The sequence below is a fragment of the Bison bison genome, unplaced genomic scaffold (genome assembly GCF_000754665.1).
Source record: "Bison bison bison isolate TAMUID 2011002044 unplaced genomic scaffold, Bison_UMD1.0 scf7180017864302, whole genome shotgun sequence".
NCBI lineage: Eukaryota > Metazoa > Chordata > Mammalia > Artiodactyla > Bovidae > Bison > Bison bison.
In genome coordinates, this window is record NW_011494874.1 from 197430 (window position 1) to 213507 (window position 16078).

At 51.0% G+C, this 16078-nt stretch overlaps 1 protein-coding gene across 1 annotated transcript; it reads left to right on the forward strand.

The window, feature by feature from the left end:
* Positions 1 to 3253: 3253 nt before the first annotated feature.
* Positions 3254 to 9057, forward strand: LOC104996920 (chromosome unknown open reading frame, human C14orf2). Its single transcript, XM_010851311.1, has 4 exons — positions 3254 to 3364; positions 6994 to 7117; positions 7811 to 7834; positions 8915 to 9057. The coding sequence occupies exons 2-4, from the start codon at positions 6994 to 6996 to the stop codon at positions 8947 to 8949; spliced, it is 183 nt and encodes a 60-aa protein (XP_010849613.1). The 5' UTR covers positions 3254 to 3364; the 3' UTR covers positions 8950 to 9057.
* The last annotated feature ends 7021 nt before the right edge of the window (positions 9058 to 16078 follow it).

Here is a 16078-nt window from a genome sequence, read left to right on the forward strand (position 1 = left end):
CATTTGTGTTCCCTAGTACATTATTAGTACATTACTAGTACAAGGAGACGGAGAAGGCAATGGCACCCCACTCCAGTACTCTTGCCTGGAAAATCCCATGGACAGAGGAGCCTGGTAGGCTGCAGTCCATGGGGTTGCTAGGAGTCAGACACGACTGAGCGACTTCACTTTCACTTTTCACTTTCATGCATTGGAGAAGGAAATGGCAATCCACTCCAGTGTTCTTGCCTGGAGAATCCCAGGGACAGGGGGGCCTGGTGGGCTGCCGTCTATGGGGTCACACAGAGTCAGACGTGACTGAAGTGATTTAGCAGCAGCAGCAGTACAAGGAGATCCAACCAGTCCATCCTCAAGGAAATCAGCCCTGAATGTTCATTGGAAGGACTGATGTTGAAGCTGAAACTCCAATACTTTGGCCACCTGATGCAAAGAACTAACTCATTTGAAAAGACCCTGATGCTGGGAAAGATTGAAGGCGAGAGGAGAAGGGGACAATAGAGGATGAGATGGTTGAATGGCATCACTGACTCAATGGACATGAGTTTGAGTAAACTCCAGGAGTTTACTGGAGACCAGAAGTCTCCAGGCTTCTCTGTCCACGGGATTTCTGAGGCAAGAAAACTGGAGCATGTTGCCATTTCCTTCTCCAGGGGATCTTCCTGACCCAGGGATCAAAACTGTGTCTCCTGCATTGGCAGGTAGGTTCTTTAACATTGAGACACCACGGAAGTCCAAAAACGGGATTAAAGCACTACAGTATTTTATAACAACAGAAGGTAGCTGAAGATACTGCATGCTAACAGACAATATGATACATAACCCCTGGGGGAGGAGTCAGCAGGACATGTGGCCGAGGTCACCTGTTTAGACTAAGAGCCTTTCAATGGACTGCTGGATAGATTGGATCTGCTGCTTCAGTTGTGAGCCTTCTTTGAGGATGACAGACAAGTGATGACAGGTCTGGAGATGCCACAGGCTTGCCCCAGGGCCTGCTTTGACCCCTTACTTTCACTAGTAGTTCTTGGCCTCTTTAGTCACTTGGCCCAGCTCATCCAGCATTCCTGCCCAAAGTCCAGAGTTCACAAGAGGCAGCTTGATATTTCTGCATAGGCACGTGGACACCTAGGTCAGGGCACCTGGGAAGGCCCCAGAGTGGGCCTTGGTGGAGGTTTCCCATATTTGCATTCCCGGAGCTGGTGGGGCTGCAGGCCCAAAGGGAAAACAGCAGAAGACGATTACAAATGATGTTGATGCCATGAGCAGGAGAAGCTTTGCCCAAAAGACTTTCCTATCTTCACTGACCCTCCTCAGCCACAAAATATAGCACTTTGTGCTTTGAATAAATCTGCTGGGATGGCCCATTCTTTAAACATTGTTTTCTTTGAACATGGGCCATGTTTCTTTTGGGCCATGTTGGATTATCGACTGCTACTGCTAAGTCCCTTCAGTCGTGTCCAACTCTGTGCTACCCCATAGACAGCAGCCCACCAGGCTCCCCCATCCCTGGGATTCTCCAGGCAAGAACACTAGAGTGGATTGCCATTTCTTTCTCCAATGCATGAAAGTGAAAAGTGAAAGTGAAGTCGCTCAGTTGTATCTGACTCTTAGCGACCCCATGGACTGCAGCCTACCAGGCTCCTCTGTCCATGGGACTCTCCAGGCAAGAGTACTGGAGTGGGGTGCCATAGATTAGCGACTAAGGACATTAAAATTCTGTTGATCCCAAGTGGAGTTTTAAGTTGAAATGATTTGTCTTGAAATAACTCCTTAAGGTTTTTCCTAAGTGCTTTTTGTCCTCTGCAGTTTTCTAACTCATTATAAGTCTAAAACATTCTTTTTCTAAGACTGTTTTTCAAACTTTTTCTTTGTCTCAAGATTCCTTTACACGCTTAAAAATTGTTGAAGACCCTAGAGAGCTTTTTGTGTAGGTTCTATCTACTTTTTTAGGGGTTACAACTGAGAAAGGTTTTATTTATTTTTAAATTAATTTTATAATATTAATAAAACTGTTTTGTGTTAAAGCAAATAATTAAGAAAAGTCACTGTGTTTGCCCCCCAATTTCTGTGTTTGAGAAGAGCGACACGTCTGCGTTTCCACAGACCCCTCAATGCCTGCCTTAATGGCTGACAGCTGGGTTCTCATTCTGTTGTGACATCACAAGTCATACAGCCTCTGGAGAACTCCACCATACACTTGTGAGAGGATTCTAATGAAAAAGAGAACATCTTACTATTATTATGGATAAAAGTTTTGACCCCTAAGGAGTCTTGAAAACCCCCAGACCACATTTTGAGCATCAATACTGTAAGATGACAAGCTTTTCGAGTTTGATGCACAGCTTCATTTAATTCTAAACTTTTTTCCCTTTGAAGCGGGTTCATTGCTGTTTCTCCTCCCTACCCTTCTTCCATCTGAACTCACTTTTCTTTTGCCTGAATAATGAACACTTTTTTTTTTTAATCCGCAGATCTACTGCTGATTATTCCCTCAGTCTTAGTTGGTCCAAAATGTCATTTCGCTTTCTTTATTGAATGCTAATTTCCTCACGCACAGAATTCTAGATTGGCGGTTATATTATGGTAAACTTTCTTGCTGTTCCTCTTTTGTCTGTGTTCCTCAACGGTTTTTTCTAACCCAGCCTCCAATTCAGCGATTCTTCAACTGTCTAATCTGTTGCTATAAATCAATCAAATTTCTTTTTGGCTCTTTTTCAGTCAGTTAAGTGGCTTTCTTTTTTTTTTTTTTTTTACAATTTCCAGTTCTCTGCTTAATTTTTCAGCCTTGTGTTTCTTTGTGCATACTAATCGTAGGTGTTTTTAAAACCTACGTTTTAAAACTCCAGTGTCTGGAGTCCCTGTGGAAGTCTTTATTTATATTGTCTATTGTGTAGAATTACTATGCACGGAATTGATGCATAAAAACATGCAGACCAAGAATGTTGATAACAAAGAGAAATGGCAAGAAACCCAGAGGTGGGAGACTCGGCTTCTCGGCCATTAACACAGCAAGCAGAGACTCCCGTTATCAGGTAGACCAACTCGTCCTCTTTGTCCAAGACCTTCCCTGTTGCAACACAGGAAGTCCTACTCCCGGGCAAATCCGGACTGTTGGTCACCTTATTATGACACAAAACCCGGCCACTCCCCCCCGCCGCTTGTGCTGTCGGCCTCCATCTGGTCGAACCGCTGGGGGCGCTGTGGTGCGCTGTGGTGCGCAGGCGCGGTCAGGTAGGCACTCTGGCCAGGGGCACCGTCGCTCCTTCCACCTTCCCGGCAGGCCCCGCGCGGCGCCTGCGCGCGGAGTGACCTTTCCGAGTTGGCGGTTCTGAGTTGGGGCTTCCCGAGCCTCTGGTCCTCGGCCGAGGTGAGTGTGTGGCCGAGTCCTGCGCTTGGCTTAGGGCCACCGGGATGGTGAGGGCTGGACCGCGGGCGGCGGAAACCCGGGGCCCCGTATGGCCCCCACGGCCGCGGGCAGGAGCTTCCCCGGCCCGCCCACAACCGCACCTCGACCCCCGCTGACCTTGGGGCCCAACCGCTCCCGCTGCCCACGCGCGTTTTCCCCCGCGGGCCCCCCACTGTAAAGGGAGGTCGTCTCGGGGTTCGCTGTGCTTGGCGAGTAACGCCGAGGCCGCTCCACGCCTTTTCCTTCGGCCATGAAAGTCAGCCACCTCCTCCGAGGTTACGGGGCTAGTAAGTGATGGAGTCAGGATCCAAGCTGAGCACTTCGGCGCCACGTCTAGTGGCCTCTCGCCTTACCCCTCAGGTTTCCTCGCTGCTTACTGTTCCCGGAGCTACCCTGTACGTATGACAAGGCCATGGGAGGGGCGAGGCGGGGACCAGAAGGGGATCCGAGGTGGTGACTGCAGTTGCACGGACGTTAAGCCTGTGAAGCCTGGTCCGGGCTCAACGGGTCAGACGTTTCCGGTCTTCAGTGTAGGTTCAGGTGACGGTTTGCTTAACGTAGCGCCAGAAACTGCAGACTGAGCCGGGCACAGTGGACTCCCATCTGGCCTTTGACTAGGATGGGCCTTTGAAGGAAAGGGCGTTAATAAAACCCACGCAGAGCTGGGAAACGTGGCTGGACAGAGTGGACTCAGGCAGAAGTAGGGGGCCTCCGGGGCACTCACTTGTCCGACCGAGCGTGGAACCCTTGAGCCAAAGGCAGGTGGGAGGTGAGCGTTTGCAGCGTACCTGCCCTGTAGCAGTCTCGGATCGTTTTAGGTGAGGAGAGAACGCCAGGGGCCTGGGCCTTGAACAAAAGATCCAGAAAACAGGTTATTTTGGTCTGTTCTTAGGGCCTTTGACCTTCCTGGTTTGCTTTGCTCTTTCCTTCTAGGTCTTCATCTGGCCTTGCTCCAAGGCCTCTAATGGGCCTGGGCCTTGCCCTCATCTTCTTAAGCTTAAGTCCTCTGTAGAACCCCAGGAGCTTAGTACTATTGCAGCCAGCTAGCCTTTTGCAGAGGTTCCTTCTGAGCTTGTTGTGATCATTTACTGAGTTTTTATCCCTCACCAGGCAGTCGGCCGGGCTTCCCTGGTGGGCTCAAATGGCGAAGAATGCTCCTGCAACGCTGGAGACCTGGGTTCAATCCCTGGGTGGGGAAAATCCCCTGGAGGAGGGCATGGCAACCCACTCCAGTATTATTGCCTGGAAAATCCCCATGGACAGAGGAGCCTGGCAGGCTACGGTCCATGGGGTCGCAAAGAGTCGAACATGACTGAGCAACTGCACAGGCAGGCCAGGGTCCTTTATGTTTCCTCCTGAAATTCCATTGAGAGCCCAGCAGGGCAGGTAGAGCTGTCTGTGCTTCACAGAAAGGGAAACCTCTGAAGTGACATCTTTCAGACTTGGCCAAGGTGGAGGGCAAAGCAGGCAGAACTCATGTAGGAACCCAAGGTTCACAGGCTTCCAACCCCCTGGTCTTCCTTCCCAGTCAGTGCTGGGCGCAGGGAGGAGGGCAGCACGCTCAGCGCCTCTGAGCTCTTCCCCTCTGGGGCCCCAGAGGCGCCTCTGCGCCCTGTGGCGCGCTCTCAGTGCCTCTCAAGGTGGCGCCGTTGGCCTCCTGGAGCCGTGTGTCCTGAGGGAGCGTCCCAGTACTGCCTGGGGACAGGGCGTGTGAGGGCACCGCCGCATCAGCCCCCAGGCCCAGGCCTCAGCCGGGGTCTGTGCTCTCCTGGGAAGAGCTGGGAGCCAGGCCTCAGAGCAGATCCTCAGTCATGAAGCGCAGATCCAGCTGGGTGAGCTCGGGCAGCTTCCTCCTGGGGTGCAGGCGATAAGCGTGTAAAGTGCTTCACACATGTGCTAGGTTTGTGTGACAGTCTTAGGGTGAGAACTGCGTTCTCTGCTGCAGCCCCCAAGGCCGTCCGAGCTCTGGCCATCCGCCGCCCCAAGTACAGCTGCGACTCCGTGTGTATGAACACTTGCTGTAGCACAGCAAGTACTGTGACACAGAGCAGCACCTCTGTCTTCACGACAGCCCTCAGGGGGCAGGCGGGGGGGGGGGGGGCGGTTTATCCCTGCTTTAGAGATGAGGAAACCGGGACAGTTCAAGTTAGCTGCCAAGAGGGACGGTCCAGGTGCGAGCCCCCGCAGCCGCTGTGGCCTTCCCGAGGGCTCTCCCACTCCAGGCACGTCCTGACCGCAGGGTCTCGGCCCATGTGCTGCCTCTGCTGACGACACTGTTCCCCCAGGAGCTCCTGGCTCTTTAGGAGCCCGTGTCTCAGCTCCGGAAACCGTGCCTGCCACCTCTTACATGCACACTTCACATCTGCTGAGTGAATAATGGCCACACGATACAGGTTTCACTCACGGAAAACCAGAGGAAACTGAAGTGAAATTTTGTGTAGCCAAGTAGACATGCGAAAGGAACGGGGTGACCGTCGGTCAGCCTGGGGCTGGGACTGGGGCGGCCTTGCTGACTGAAGCCGGAGCAGTGCTTCCTGGTAAGATGAGAGGTACTTTGATGTCGGTGTTCCTCACGATGGTTCGAGTGGCGATAGTTTAATAGATCACCTTGGATATTGCAAAGCTTATTAAAATGAAAATGAGGGCACCTGATTTTAGAATCTGGTGAATTATAAACATGAGCAAAAGCACGACTTTGAGAACTGCACATAAAGGTGAGCTGTGTCAGTTCAGAATGTGATGGCTTTTCCTAATCAGATCCAGTAATTATTTTATTGATTAAATAAGTTATTACTGCGTCTCCTAGGAAGTGACGGTGTTCTCTCATGCTCTCTGTATTTGTTAAATTCTACTGTTAGTAGACCTCAAGACTGGGATGATGCAGCACTCTGTAGGTCATAACAGTGAATTGCATAGTTGAAGTGTGCTAAGAGAATACAACTGAAAGTTCTCTTTAAAAAATAAGAGGTGATGGGTGTGTTACCTAACTGGACGGGGGAAGTCCACCCACAAGGCGCACGTCTGTCGGTCACACTGCGGCGCGCACCATGAGCACCGCATGGCTTATATGTCGGGTGTGTCTCAGCACTGCCGAACTCAAACAGAAGAAGGACTGAGGCTCGCTGGATGAGCGTGAGCCCGAGCCTGGTGTTGCCGTCACAGGGAACTCACCACGCTCTTTTTCAGCATCGAATGCCGACAACTCTTAACACGGTGATGCAAATGTACTAGTTTTAAAGTTTTAGAAGTGTGTGATTTTGGGCATAATTTGGGGACACTGTGGAGGGTAGCCTTCAGAGGCGGGCTGGCGATGGCAGTGCAGGCTGAGCGAGCTCTGGGCCTGGAGGAATGGGAAGTGACAGAGTGCACGGATGGCCAAGGTGGGGGGTATTGCCGGTGTGTGGAGCTTGAAAAGCTGTTGCGAGCGGAGCCCCCGTGTGGATGTTGGAATGGCTTTGGGGAGCAGGTCTGGCATAGAGGCTTGAATAGTTTGAGAAATAGGTTCAAACTTAATAAAGGGAAACCTCTCAGCAGTTAGGTTTACTGAAACAGCAGTCATGGTAATACTTAACCACTGTGCTCCTTTTCAGATGCTTCAGAGTCTTATTAAGAAAGTTTGGATCCCCATGAAACCCTACTATACCCAAGCTTACCAGGAGATTTGGGTAGGAACGGGGTTGATGGCCTACATCGTTTATAAAATCAGGAGTGCTGGTAAGTTTCTTTGTTTGATTCATTAGAGATCAGGAAGGAAATCCTTTCAAGAGGAATCACAGTTCATATTGTAAAGAAACTATGGCCCTTAACCAGCAGGGCACACCAGAAACCCTGGTGGTCCTTTATTCAAACATGGGGAGTATAAGAGCTGTGTCAGCAATAAGAGAGATTTGAGCAAGACTTTGGCATCAGGGAATTGTGAATCTCCCTAGGTGTGGCAGTGTTCAGAGTGCATAGGCGACGTCCTTAGTTTTGAGAGATGCAGGTTCAAACACTTAGGGTAGAGTGTCCTGGTAAACAGTATTCTGTGTACCTTTCCCACTGATCTGAATGAACATTTTCATAATAAAGCTTGAGGCAAAGCATCCACTTGGTTCTCAGTAGAGCACAGATGAGGCCCAATTGTGTACGAATAAGAGAGAGGGAAGAAAGGAGAGAACTTTAAACTGCAGGGCTGGAGTTCGGGATGTGGTGGGGAGTGAAGAGGCCTGTTCAGAGAACATCTGTGGTAAAACTTTTTCCACTTTGTGGCTTTGAAGCACTACAGGATTACTATTTTCTGAAAGCTTCACTTAACAGCATTACCTAAGGTATGAACTTTTCAGCCAGATGATGATTTTGACAATAAGTTGGCTAAAGGCATTTTTGCAAAGAATTGGTATGACCAATTTTTCTTTCCATTTATTTTAGATAAAAGAAGTAAAGCCTTGAAAGGTAAGATTTCTGCTTAAAATGGGTGGGGAATGAGAAACACCATCACACCTTTCAGGACGATGCGCCTCCTTATTGAGAATTGCAGCTGACAGCTGCTTCAGTGAGCGGTCAGGCCCAGAGGGGACGTGTCGGAACACAGAGCGCTGGTCTGCTGAGGCAGAGGCGCCGGATGTTCTGCTTCCTATAGACCGAGCTTAAAAACCGTTGCTCAGCCCTGGCTGAGTGTAGCTCCCAGGAGTGCAGTGAGTTGATGAGAGCTGGCTAGGGCTCCAGTGGGGACGCAGGAGCTGCCTGTGCGAGTGTAGCTCCCAGGAGTGCAGTGAGTTGATGAGAGCTGGCTAGGGCTCCAGTGGGGACGCAGGAGCTGCCTGTGCGAGTGTAGCTCCCAGGAGTGCAGTGAGTTGATGAGAGCTGGCTAGGGCTCCAGTGGGGACGCAGGAGCTGCCTGTGCGAGTGTAGCTCCCAGGAGTGCAGTGAGTTGATGAGAGCTGGCTAGGGCTCCAGTGGGGACGCAGGAGCTGCCTGTGCGAGTGTAGCTCCCAGGAGTGCAGTGAGTTGATGAGAGCTGGCTAGGGCTCCAGTGGGGACGCAGGAGCTGCCTGTGCGAGTGTAGCTCCCAGGAGTGCAGTGAGTTGATGAGAGCTGGCTAGGGCTCCAGTGGGGACGCAGGAGCTGCCTGTGCCAGTGTAGCTCCCAGGAGTGCAGTGAGTTGATGAGAGCTGGCTGGGGCTCCAGTGCGGACGCAGGAGCTGCCTGTGCGAGCGGGCTGCCCTGGGAACGCCACTTGGACTCTGGTGCAGACATTTCCTCACTTCACATCCACATGACAGTGAAACTCTAGCCACCTGAGTCCCAGACAAACGCAGGGCTGGCCCGTGAGCTTGGGAGGAGACGTTTCCTGCCCTCGCTCTTTGTGTCCAGGTGGGTTCCACAGACCCTCCACGCACATTGCCGTAGAAATAGCCCTCTCTCTGCCTCCTGGTCTTGCCTCCGGCTTGTCAGTGCGGGCTTGTGTGATGACTGCAGTCTGCTCTTCCCTCCCTCCTAAATTGTCTCTGCGTTGTGCTTCTCTTCGGAAAGCTTCCAGCGCCGCTCCGGCTCATGGTCATCATTAACCAGCTTTCCGCGGACGGGACATCGGCCTGGCTGTGCTCTGGGAACGTGGGACCCCGTGTTGAGATGCCGCTGCCCTCGAGCCTGAATAAACATACCTGTGAGACCCACGCTGTCTGCACCCGAGTCCCTCCCTGCGCCCCTCGCCCGCCCTGTGCCAGCCCCACCCTGAGCAGGTCTGTGCAGCCATCCTCAGTGGCCCTGAGGGGCTGAGGGGTACGCACCCCAGTTAGTGCAGGAGTTGGGGGTCACATCTAGGCATTCACGCTCCCAAGGTCTGTAACTGTTTGCTAAACAGATGATTCTGCTGCTTAGTACTCTGACCTCTCTGAGCCTCCCGTTTCTCATCTGGAAAATGAACAGGGAAGTTCTAACAGGGTTACTGTGGAGCTCAGGAAGAGGAGGTGTGGGAAAGCGTGTGTTACTCAAACTGTAAAAGGCTTTAGAGGTAAGGCAGTGTTAAATCCCATACTAGGTGGAATGAGAGATTCTGGGAGAAGATTTTCTTCAGAAGTCACTTATAAGGCAAGATACATAATTTAAAAAAAAATCGATTGATACTTCTTTTAGCTTGACTGATATCAAATGAACGCTGCATAATGTTTTTCTCCATCTAAGACAATTACCAAAACCCCTAGAATTGCGTTCAAAAAGTAGATCCTGAAGCAGTCAGCTCAGGGTGGAAGCGCAGATGGGGGTGTCTGCCTGTGGAGTAGACGTGGCGGCCCGGTCCCGCGCTGGTCTCTGGCCACCTCCGCTTCTCTGAAGGGCAGTGACCGTCCCTGCGTTTTTGTTCTCCAGCACTAGTGTCAAGCCAGGCCCATGGATAGTGCCTGAGAAATGGCTGCCACTTCTGAATGGGGTCTCTGAGCCTTGGTGTCTGTTGTAAAATGGGGATAAAACCCACTTTCAGCCTCGCTGGCTCCGACAGGGACCTGGCGTGAAAGTGTCATACAGTCCCAGAGGGCCTTGGTGTTGAAGCTGGGGGCAGGGTTCCGTTCTCTTGCAGGAATAGCATTTTGTCCAATAACTGCGTCCAGAGGATGAGTCAGCTCTGCAGTTCAGAAGCACCTCATTTTAAAATTTGCTCATCTGGGCCATCTGTTTTGAGACGGCATCCCCTGGAGGGCTGTCAGGAGGGACGAGCAAGCCCAGCATGTCCAGCTTCCTTCGGTGTAAGAAGAAGCCTGAGAACTTGTGTTCCTCACAGGTTCCCAGGACCACACTTTTGCTGATCCATACAAAAAACGCACCCACCACCAGCGTTCAGCCACACTCCCCACCGTGCTGCCCATCAGCACGTTCAGTCCTGAGAACCGAGCGAGGTGGGGCTGTAGTCCCGTATTACAGAGGAGACTGAGGCTGAGAGAGGGGCAGTGATGTGCCAAGGGTTGGCTAGCCAGGGCTGGGACCAGGACTTGGACTCCGAGAGTCTGAGCTCTGTCTGGAGAAGAAGGTGAGGCCTGGGAACAGGCCCTGATGTCAGCAGAGGCGTTGGTGTGCGGACCCTGAGAGCAGGTCCCCTCTGCTGCGTGCAGGTTCCTGTAGTTACAGTCATGCGGAAACGGTCTGTAAAAGATGCTTACCACTCCTCTAGAACCTGTGCGGAAAATGGGGTGAGGGGCTGTTGGGACTGTGGAAGTGGGCCCTGTGGCTCATGAATGATGCACAGAGGAGGGACCCACCCCTGAAGATAAACCAGCTGGTTTCTTTTTATTTATTTATTGAGTTTGTTACAGTATTGTTTGTGTTACCTTTTGTTTTGTTTTTTTGGTCATGTGGCAGCTGGAATCTTAGCTCCCTGACCAGGAATTGAACCTTCACACCCTGCATTGGAAGGTGCAGTCTTAACTGTTGGACCAGCAGGAAGTCCCAGCAGGGAGTTATTGTCCTTGCCTCCTAAGTGGAGTTAGGTTGTAGAAAGCAGCACTTTTATTGCTGCTCAGAACCCACTTGCTGTTTGGGCCCGAGGCAGCCTGTAGGGGGAGCTGGTGCTCCCTGCCAGCCCGGCTTCCTGTGGGCGCTGAGCACCAAGCTGGGACGGCCTGGAGCGGTGCTGGGGGCGAGGAGGGGCCCTCCCCCGGGGAGTGTTCAAAGCAGCTCTCAGGAGGTGCTGACCAGAGAGGCTTCTGCAGAAGCAGAGAGGGCCTCGAGCTCAGCTGCGAGCAACAGCAGCCAGTTTCTTTTTCAGACGGTGCCACAAGGGGGCCCTTTATCCTGAAGTCTACCTGCTGCCCGTCCTCGTCTAGTACTCTGCTCTTCACCCTGAACCGTGGGGGATCCTGAGGCAGGTGGGGGAGAACACAGCTCCAGCATCTGAAAGGCTGCTTTTGAACAAGGTGTTTCAGCCTCGAAGCTTCTGGAAGGAGGCACATGTTTCTTGTCATTGTATATCTCAGGGGTACATGCACCCCAGTTGAGCTGTAAAGCAGCTGTAAGGTGACTGATCATAAATTCCAGATTTATGGGAAGGACACTTAACTCACCTCTTTCCACTTGGTATCTCATGTAGGACCAGATGTTTGCATTAGGCATTCAGCGTAAGCAAAAGCTTGTACTTTGAGAAGATAAATAAAATGGACAAACCCTTTAGCTGGACTGGTGAAGAGAAAAAACAGTAACAAGAATGAGGGAGATGCCATTACTATAGATTGTAAGCTATTGAAAGGATAAGGAGGACTTCCCTGGTGGTCCATTGGATAGGAGTCCACCTGCCAATGCAGGAGACACAGTCCCACACCTAATCCAGGAAGACCTGTGTGGCACAGGGCAGCTGAGCCCTTGCAACGCCACGACGGAGCCTGTGCTCTAGAGCCCACACGCTGCACCTACTGAAGCCAGCACGGTGAAAAGCCCAAGCATCCCGACGGAAAGTAGCCCCACTTGGCCGCAACTACAGAAAGCCCACGCACAGCAGTGAAGACCCAGCCTAGTAGGCTAAGGGAACATCACAAAAAGACCAGGAAATAAATAAGTAGGCTAAGGGAACATCACAAAAAGACCAGGAAATTAATAAGTAGGCTAAGGGAACATCACAAAAAGACCAGAAAATCCTACAGGGGCTAAGGGAACATCACAAAAAGACCAGAAAATCCTACAGGGTGTATGAAGTAGACAAATTCCTTGTGAGATACAAACCACTAAAGCTCACTCGAGAAGAAATGGGAAAACTGAATAACACTGTATCTCTTAAAAAAAGTTTAATCTGTAGTTGAAAACTCTAGAAACTCCAGGCTCAGATGGCTTCCCTGGTGAGTCGCACCAAATTTTGAAGAATAATGTAATAACCAATTGTACACAAATTCTTCCTTAATAGAACAGGGAAACACTGCCCAACTCATTCTGTGAGATCAGCACCAGCTGCTCTCAAGTAGTGAAAAGGAGAGTGACATTAAAAATTATAGACCAGTATTCCTTCTTGAATATAGATGCCAAAGCCTTCAACAAAATTTTAGCAAATTAAATCCCATCAAAAGTAAAAAGAATAATCATGACCAGTGTTTAAAAAAGGTTTAAGATTCAAAAGTAAATGGGACGTAGGAATTCCCAGGTAGCTCAGCTGGTAAAGAATCTACCTGCAATGCAGGAGACCCCAATCTGATTCCTAGATTGGGAAGTTCCGAGAAACCTTGACTAGGATTAGGCTTAAGGTTATGTGATCAGATCCCCCAAGAGAAGAATCTGGCAAACAGCAGAGAACCTACTGATCTTACGAACAAAGACAGCACGGCCCTCAGCTGACTGCTCGTCTGTCTCCAACATGGTTTTCTCCAGGGAGTAGGAATCACTGGCATGCTCTTTAATAGGCGTGCTGACCTATTTATTTTAATACATGTTACAACGCCCAAACTAAAGTAGTAGTGGGGGAGGGATGGCATGGGAGGTTGAGGTTTGCAGATGTGTTAGGAATGCATATGGAAATTAGCATTGTGAATCAACTACACATCCGTTGAAATCGCAGTTGTTTCTTAGGCGGTATGCTGTTACGTGTAGCAGAAATAAGGTGTTCTTTGCTTAACTAAGGAAAAACATAGCTCGTCATGTTACAATAACAAGGAAAAACTACAGTCATCTCAAGAGACGACAAAAGAGACAAAACTAAGCGTCCATCCATGTAAAGTTTCTCATCTAAGCAAGGATAGAAAGTGACGTCCACAATGTAAGTGTGCCTGTAAAAAACTTCCAGCGAAGGTCATCCTCAGTGGTAAGACTGACTGCTTTCCCTTTACGATTGGGAAGATGGGGTGATCTGCTCTCATCACTCCTATTCAGTGTTGGGCTGGAAGTACAGGCCATTCCAGCAGAGCAAGATAAAGACGTGAAAAATGCATGGAGAATGGGATGCAGTAAAACTGCACAGACAGCATGATCGTACGGAGAAAACCTTAAGTCATCTTCCATAAAGCCGCCAGCCCTATGAAATAGTGTTTAGCAAGTCTGCAGGATCAAATGTCAAAATAAAAAATCAGTTGTATTTCTCTGACAAACCTAGACAGCATATTAAAAAGCAGAGACATCACTTTGCCGACAAAGGTCCACCTGGTGAAAGCTACGATTTTCCCAGCAGTCACGCACTGCTAGGAGGCTCCTCGAAGCCCCAGCCGCTGCCCCGCCCCGGTGAGTGACGCGCCAGGTCTGGGCGGGGCCTGGGGACCTGCATTTCCCTCCGGTTCCCAGGCGCTGCCGCCACTGCGGGAGCCCCAGGACGCCATCCTGAGAGCTGCCGCTGTGACCGAAGCCGTTGCGGAGAGGACTCGTTTGCGGTCACTCCAAAGCTGCTCGCCTTCGGAAGCACCCGCAGCCCCGTCCAGTGCGAGTGCGCCGTCTCGCCTAGACGACGGGCTCCACGGTGCGGAGCTCGAGGGCAGGGGTCTGCAGGGGGAGGGCAGGGCCCCCCTTCCTTCCTGAAGGTGGGTGGGGGCCTCGAGGCAGTGCCAGGGGCTCAGGGCACCGCCGGCCTGTGGCAACGGAGTCTTTAGGCATGGAGGCCCAGCGACGGAGGACCCCACCTCCACGGCCAGTGGCGCCTCGGCACGCGGGGTGGACTTCGGAGCCGCTGCGGCTGCCCGGGGGGCAGCACCGGAGGCCTCGGTGCTGGTTTCACTGGAAAAGTCACTGGGTTTCGAGGCCACTGGGTTTCTGCGCTTTTCAAAAGGCAGAACGGCCGCACTTTGATGGCAGTGTCTGCTCTGAGTCCGGCATTGTTGACAGCAGGCAGATGTCGCCGGAGGCCAAGCCGCTCCTCTCTGCGCCCGAGGTCCCGGCGGGAGCCCCTCTGCGGGCCTCCACCAGGCTCCTGGACGCTTGAGGACGCTGGCAGGTCGTCATGATATCCCCAATTCACGAGCTGGGCTGTCAGATCACTTGAAGGAAGGTATTGTGAAGGTCGGGGAGAGCGTGGTGGCCAGGCCGAGGTCCCTGTGTGCGGGGCCTTGTCCTTGGCACCCCTGTGATTCCTGTCACATTCTCCCGAAAGGTGTCAGGAGGCTCAGGCCAGCTTGTCAGAGGCCGACCCTGGGTAGGGATGCAGGTGCAGCTGGCTTCTCGAGGAAGTGTCCCAGGAGAGCCCGGGAGGTGGAAAGGAGCAGGCCTGGCATACAGTCTGGAGGAGGAAGAAGCCAACCCTCTGCCATGGCGGAGTGGCCACTCTGGGGGTCATGCAGGCCCGGCACTCCTGGCCCTCCTGGGACCGGCCCCCAGAAGCAGCGTTGTGTGGGCTGCCCTGGGGTAGAGCAGCAAAGCCGGGAGGGCACTCAGGGCCGTGAGCGGACAGGGATCTGCAACAGGAGTGACAGGCTCCACCTCATCTGGGCCTCCCCAGACCCTTCCAGCCAGGAAGGGAAATGTCCTTGCAATTATTCTTCCAAGAAATTCCTGTCATCTACCAACAAAGATGTGTAATGATTTAAAGAGTGTAGTGGTAATGGAAAAGAATCTGAAAAAGAATATGTCTGTATATGTACGACTGAATCACTGTCTATATTCTTGAAACCAACCCAACATTGTAAGTTAATTATACTTCAATTTAAAAAAATAAAAGAGCTTGGTGACACCAGAAGGGTGTATGCAAAAGAGCTTAGTGAGGCCAACGCTCACCATGAAGAAAAGAGAGAAGACCCAAGTAAACAAAACAAGAAATGAAAGAGGAGAAATCACATCTGATACCAAAGAAAGACACAAAAAGTAATACTGTGAGCTGAACCCAGCACCACATAAAAGACACACCACGGCCAAGCTGAACACACTCAAAAAGTAATACTGTGAGCTGAACCCAACACCACATAAAAGACACACCACGGCCAAGCTGAACACACTCAAAAAGTAATACTGTGAGCTGAATCCAACACCACATAAAAGATACACCACGGCCAAGCTGAACACACTCAAAAAGTAATACTGTGAACTGAACCCAACACCACATAAAAGACACACCACGGCCAAGCTGAACACACTCAAAAAGTAATACTGTGAGCTGAATCCAACACCACATAAAAGATACACCACGGCCAAGCTGAACACACTCAAAAAGTAATACTGTGAACTGAACCCAACACCACATAAAAGACACACCACGGCCAAGCTGAACACACTCAAAAAGTAATACTGTGAGCTGAATCCAACACCACATAAAAGATACACCACGGCCAAGCTGAACACACTCAAAAAGTAATACTGTGAACTGAACCCAACACCACATAAAAGACACACCACGGCCAAGCTGAACACACTCAAAAAGTAATACTGTGAGCTGAATCCAACACCACATAAAAGATACACCACGGCCAAGCTGAACACACTCAAAAAGTAATACTGTGAACTGAACCCAACACCACATAAAAGACACACCACGGCCAAGCTGAACGCATCCCAGGGTGACAAGGATAACTCCGCATACCCAAATCGATCAATGTGATGTATCACCTCACAAAAAAGAAGAGAAAACCACATTATTGTTACTACAAACGAAGCTGGTGGAGGTGACGGAATTCCAGCTGAACCATTTCAAATCCTGTAAGATGATGCTGTTAGACTGGTGCACTCAATATGCCAGCAAATTTGGAAAACTCAACAGTGGCCATAGGACTGGAAAAGCTTCATTCCAATCCCAAAGAAGGGTAATGCCAAAGAATG